The sequence below is a fragment of the Bos grunniens genome, chromosome 1 (genome assembly GCF_055505025.1).
Source record: "Bos grunniens cultivar Pamir isolate PY7600 chromosome 1, Bosgru_T2T1.0, whole genome shotgun sequence".
In the NCBI taxonomy this organism is placed as follows: Eukaryota; Metazoa; Chordata; class Mammalia; order Artiodactyla; family Bovidae; genus Bos; species Bos grunniens.
In genome coordinates, this window is record NC_141165.1 from 115,180,621 (window position 1) to 115,187,105 (window position 6,485).

Sequence of the window (6,485 nt, forward strand, 5' to 3'; positions counted from 1 at the left end):
GGTCACTAAGAGTCGGACTTGACTGAGCGACTTCACTTTCACTTTTCACTTTCATGCATTGGAGAAGGAAATGGCAACCCACTCCAGTGTTCTTGCCTGGAGAATCCCATGGATGGGGGAGCCTGGTGGGCTGCCATTTATGGGGTCGCACAGAGTCGGACACGACTGAAGCAACTTAGCGGCAGCTGCATTCACTTTAAAAGACATTTTTTAATTGTAGTAAAATGCACATAACATAGAACTTGCCATCTTAATTGTTTTTAAGTGTACAGTTTGGTGGTATTAAGAATATTTACACTGTCGGGATTCTCCAGGCAAGAGTACTGGAGTGGGTTGCCATTGCCTTCTCCAATACAACCCAGAAAGTGTTCACCTTGCAAAACTGAAACTCTGTACCCATTAAACAACTCCCCATTTCCCCTCCCCCCACCCAACCTCTGGAAACCACCCTTCTAAGCCTCCTTCAAAGTTGCAATTTTCTCAAAAAAGAGTCCTACTTGCCCTTCATATGTTTGTGGGACAAAGGAAAGAGCACAGATTTGGAGTCAAAAGTGATGCCAAACCTAACAACCTAGCTCAGTATCCCAGACTGTCTCATTCTGTATTTGCAAAACGGTGGAATTTCTTCTCTATTACCTTGTTGTGAAGATCAAATGTTATAATAAATGCATCTGAAATTTTTGCAAACTATATAGCGCTACACAAATGTTACATTCTTATTGTGACTAGCGCCCAGAGCATACGCTCTGAAGGAGTAGCAGTTTTGGGAACAGGCTGTTTGAGATCTTTAAAGAGATCTTTAAAGGGCTGGGATGTTCTGGTGAGACACAAGGAAGAAACATGTATCTGAAGGTTTGGGGGTTAATCGATGATACCTCTTCTCTCTGTACCTGAGTTGGGAAACCAGTTTGAGGGAGAGAGAGATGTAGCAGCCAGACAGATGGATGTGATGATCTTATTTTGTTACTGGTAAAGTAGTTTGGAGAAAGTGCCTTAGATCTGTGAGCCAGGGGGGTCCCACTAATATTTCATCCCTGTATCCAATGTACTTACTCTCCTTGGTCATGGGAAAATTTTGATGCTTCAGGATTTCTCTGTAAGGACAGTTTCCTTTACCTCATTTCAGAGAACAAACCTGGACACCAATGCAGATCCAAAGTAACTCCAAAGGGGCTAAGCCACACGTGCTAGTTCCCTCCTCCAAAGCCCTCGGATGATGGGAAAGACCAGGAATGTTAGGCTACAGAGCTCTTCCCTGTGAAACCATGAAAGAATCTGCCTGCAATGCAGGAGATGAGGGTTCCATCCCTGGTTCAGGAAGATCCCCTGAAGAAGGAAATGGCAACCAACTCCAGTATTCTTGCCTGGGAAATCTCATAGACAGAGGAGCCTGGTGGGCTACCGTCCTGGGGTTGCAAGTTCAGACACAACTTAGCAACTAAACCACCACTGGCACCAAGCACAGGTCATTTCCTACCACCACCACCCCATCACCACCACCGCACACCTGTCCCAACCACCCCCAACCCCGGCCCCAGACACCAAGAGCTGGGAGAACAGCAAGGGCCATGGAAAATTTGTCCCTGGTGTTGACCTTTGCCCAGAAAGGAGAAAGGAAACTATTAATATTTTATTTCTTATTCCTTCACCCAAATGTTTTCCTAATTCTAGGACTTAGAATTCAGTCTAAGACCGTCAAAACTACATTTTAAATATAATATGCCTTAGTTATGTGCTTATTTGCAAGCTGGAGAGAAAAAAAGAAAAGACCAGTTCAAAAGCTATTTCTGTTGAAACAGCCAACTTACCTACTTGTGGAAATTAGCAGCCTGCTGGTAAATTGTGCACTGTAAGACTTAATCAGTTTTAGAGATCTAAAATATCATAATGGAAAAAGAAAATGGTACCCTTGTTTTTCAAAGAAGAGTGTATCTTTTCTTAACACTCTAATGACATTTTGGGGACTTCCCTGGTGACTTAAACAGTAAAGAAACCGTCTGCAAGCAGGAGACCCATGTTTGACCCCTGGGTTGGGAAGATCCCCTGGAGTAGGAAATGACAACTCACTCCAGTATTTTTGCCTGAAGAATTCCATGGACAGAGGAGCTTGGCGGCTACAGTCCATGGGGTCACAGAGAGTTGGACACAACTGAGCATAGCACCACAGTGACATTTTTATTAAGATAAAAGTGTGGATGTTCAGTGAGACAACTCAGCAGTGTTCTGGGTGGCTAGCAAAACCACCAAGGGGACTATACACAGTTATTCTATCCTCTGATCCAGAGTTGAACATATTATTAATGTTATTATTGGCTATTGGTTAGTAATTCAATCTTGATGCTATTTCATGTTTATTTTACCCATTTTCATCTTACTATGGAAAGTTTCCGGGACTAAAACAAAAAGGGACAACATAACTCTAATATGGTTTGCTGGTTAGTTTACTGACTGCACAAAATTGTCCCTTTGCGTTTTGAATTCAGTAAAACATTAGGCTTTTGAGTCAGTACAAACAAAATACATGTTTTGGTAGAATTTACTCTGCAGCCTCCGATTTGAATTCTGAGTACTTTCATCCAACAGTAGCCAGTGTATATTGTTCATTTTTAAACCTCCCTATAGATCAAGAAGAGATTTTGTTTTCTCGGAAAGCATCACCAGATGCTATTATTCTGTTTTGGGACAAACAAAACAAAACAAAACAAAACACTGATTAAGCATACTGCTCTGTTTTTTTCTAAAAAGGAAAACTACATTGAAAAACAAGTCCATTTAGTTGATACATCATATTCCATTTCAATTCACAAACTTAGAGCAAACAATTCACACCACTCAGAAACAGAAAGGAACACCTGAAACAATGTCCCTCTTGGGGAAACAAACATTGAGTGGTACAGTCTAACAGGCCAGGACTAAATTAGAAAACATTTTCAATTATAGTTGTGGTACATTTATTTGTATAATGCTCAAATATTTGTATAATACTTGCTCCTTAAATCCATATTAAAAATGGATGTCTAAGACGATGTTTTCCATTTATGATGGTGAGTTTTAATCACACACCAGAAGCAAAACTAGACTTTTACTCTTTAAAATAAGCATTCTTATTATTTATTAAAACTGTTTTAAAAATCTGATTGTTTAGAATTTGACTGTAATTCCTTCTCCTAAAACCATATTCATGACTTACTAACAAAGTCTTTTTGTTAGATTTCTAGAATGTACAGTATTGAGGCAACTCAAGCCATGGCCTTTGATGGTTGTTATCATGACTATAAGACTGACATGGACCAGACTTCCTTTTCTCTACACTCAGAAGAGGACGCCTTGCAAGGAAGATGCATAGGCAATCTCAGTGCAGATTCACCTCGGATACAGAGGAGAAAATCCCTAGGAGGGCAGGTTGGTAGAATCATTCTGGAGAACAACCATGTCATTGACACCTATTCAAGGATTTTATTTCCCACTGTGTACATTACGTTTAATTTGTTCTACTGGAGTATTTATGTTTGAAGAGGAAATCCCAATTGATAAAATGTGTTTGGAGTCAGATTATGTTAAAAACAACAACGAAAACCACCAACTCTTAACTATAAGTTGGATGGTACCAGACTAAACTGGAGTCAGCCAATCACCTATCCTGTCCTAAAGAAAATGTGAAAGTTGACTGATTTACCTCAAGGAAAGACTTTAAGGTCTTAGGAGAATTTGGCTGTATCAGTAAGGGTCACAAGCATGCATAATATGGAAAACCAATTTCCATAGGGAAGGGCTTTGTACCTACTTTATCTGGACTCTCCTTGCTTTCTAAATGTAAATTATCTGCATTTGAGTGAAAAATTAAGCTTGACTATGCCCATGGTGGCTCAGATGGTAAAGCATCTGCCTACAATGAGGGAGATCCAGGTTCAATCCCTGGGTCAGGAAGATCCTCTGGAGAAGGAAATGGCAACCCACTCCAGTACTCTTGCTTGGAGAATCCCATGGACAGAGGAGCATGGTAAGCTACAGTCCATGGGGTCGCAAATAGTCGGACACGACTGACTTTTCACTTTCAGTAAAAACTTTTCAGTGCCAATTATTCAGGGCAACTCTGTTCCTTAGTGCTAGCCAGCTGTCAGATTCCCTGACAGCATTGGATGCTTCTGAGGAAGAATATTAGCATCAAGGTGGCACCATGGACTCTCACACAGCTGAGATCCTCTTGAAGAGCTTCCTTCTTCTGTCTCCAATCAAGTCTTTTATCCTATTTTACTATTGTTTCGTGCATTATTGACACCAAGCAGGATAAAAAAATCTAAACGTCAGTCTTCCCATCCTAATACTAAGTTGCTATTATACATTAATTTTCAATAATAGCATCTTGTAGCTTTCATACCTTTTTGGAGGTATTTAATTAGTTGCCTTTGTTTACCAAATGTTTATTGACCTCCTACATGTACTGGGTACTTTATTAGGTGTTAGATATACTAAAAGAATGAATACAAACTGACATTCCTGCCATCAGTCAGTGCACAGCATAGTAGGAACAGTGAAATGGCAGCTATAGTCAATAGTAAATGTAATGGATGTTAAAGCAGAGCTATATGTACTGTGCTTCTGAGGTTCTGCAAAAGGGATGCCAAAAGAAGGAAAAGAACATCCACAATGGGATGTGGGCTCTTAATTTATAAACAAAGATACTTCCAGACATGGGGTTGAGTGGAAAACACTGAATGAAATGTATGTATCCCATAGCAATCTTTAGTAACTTTGGTGGAACTAAGTAAATAGGGTCGGGTGGGTATTAAATAAATGTTTGGTAAGTAGAAAAAAACTCCAATGTTCAGCATTCATTTTGTAGATTGACAGTGTGCATGTTTTCGTGTTAAGTATTTGTGAAAAAGATTCCATTTAGAGATAAGCTCTTGATAGGAAGTATGAAATATTTCTCATCCTATTTTGATTTCTGGGATTGAATTAAGGGAAATAAATAGTGTATTACTTTCAGGTGTCTTGCCATTTATTTTTTACCATAAAGTGAGCTAAAATTATTTGAATTATTTCATGCCAGGTGAAGAGACAAATAACGTCCTACTTGTTTACCAATAACATTGGTTTTGATTCTCTATCGTTAATGACATAATGTTCCAGAAACTTATTTTCCTCTTCGGTGCAAAAGGCAAATTCTTTCTCTATTATGATTTCCCTCATGGGCAGGCTAATTTGGGGATATTTCATTCTATTTTCTTAATAAAACTCTCCAATTCTTTCAAAACTTTCTAAGGATTATATTTTTCTAGGAAACTGTCCAAAGTTGAGCTAACTTAATTTATTTTAAAACTTTATTTGATTGGAGATAGACAATGAATAAAATTTAAAACTATTTATTAAATAGTTTTTAAGCGTGACTTAAAAGGGATAATATTTTCTAGGATTATATTTTCAAAATGTAAAACAGATTAATATCCTAAGTGGATCTTTGAGAATTTGTAGCTATTATTTAAGCAAAATACTATAGTTGGATTAACATTTCTGCTTCTGATATACTCTGTATATAATTGATGCCAAAAAAAAAAAAAAAAGAGAGACAAATCTACAAATGAACAAAGCAGATCTACACAGTTCCCTTCTTCTGACTCTCTGGTTTTTCAAATATTGCCTCCTTTCTTCTATTTGAACTGTAACATTCAGGACATCTAATGCTTCTCTTGGGCATATTCATTTCACAATTTAAAGTCAAATGCATCATTGAATACATTTGGCAATCTAGACTAGAAAAATGAGTCTCTATCACACTACACTTACACTGGACATTCCTCTTGAGGACCATTAATGAACAATTGTTGGCCAACCAAACGTAACTTTTGTTAATGTCTAGAAACACAGACATTTTATTTTTCAGTAATAAATGTCTAAAATACATTTGCTGCTCAAGAGAATTATTAGAGCATTCAGAGTAAGCTGCTAGGATTTTAGCTCAATTTTCTTTTCAGGTCAGTGACTTCTTGATAACAGCAAGGATGGAGCTGTTTCTGTAAGTTTCATTTCTGCTGGGGAGCAACAAGGTTTCTGGGTTTGGTTCTTATTTCATGAAGAATGAAGTCACACTTACCTGGGAAATCTGTGAGTGGCAGAGAGCATATAATGCTTACCTCATTGTGATTTTCACTTCATTTACTGATTACAGTCTGAAGCAGACTGTGTGTGATTGTTCGCTGAGGGATAAGCTTGGATAAAATAGGAGGATTTCAGAAAATAAGTTGCTTTCCAAGCTTAAGAAAAAGCCAGCCAGCTCTATAAACTGACTAAATATAGAAACAGGCTATTTTATAAGGATTGTGCTAAAAAACCTATAAGCAGATATATTTTAACTTTATTTTTTTTTTTCTGATTACAAAAGAAACACAATTTTATTATAAAAATTAAAAACACCAATCAGCAAACAAAATCCACTTAAACAGTTTTCATTTTAATGAATATTCTTAGATTTTTTTCTATGCATA

General features: G+C 37.7%; 1 protein-coding gene across 2 annotated transcripts in view; it reads left to right on the forward strand.

Annotated features, from left to right (window-relative positions):
* Positions 1 to 6,020, forward strand: part of GABRR3 (gamma-aminobutyric acid type A receptor subunit rho3) — a 48,025-nt gene extending 42,005 nt beyond the window's left edge. Inside the window, exons 9-10 of one of the 2 annotated variants that reach the window (XM_086410879.1) lie at positions 3,211 to 3,402; positions 5,976 to 6,020. In XM_086410879.1, coding sequence (XP_086267005.1) covers positions 3,211 to 3,402; positions 5,976 to 6,020 — 237 coding nt within the window. Of the gene's footprint in view, positions 1 to 3,210; positions 4,990 to 5,975 lie in introns of those variants that run through there. The other variant, XM_086410872.1, reaches the window with a different exon arrangement.
* Positions 6,021 to 6,485: the final 465 nt, after the last annotated feature.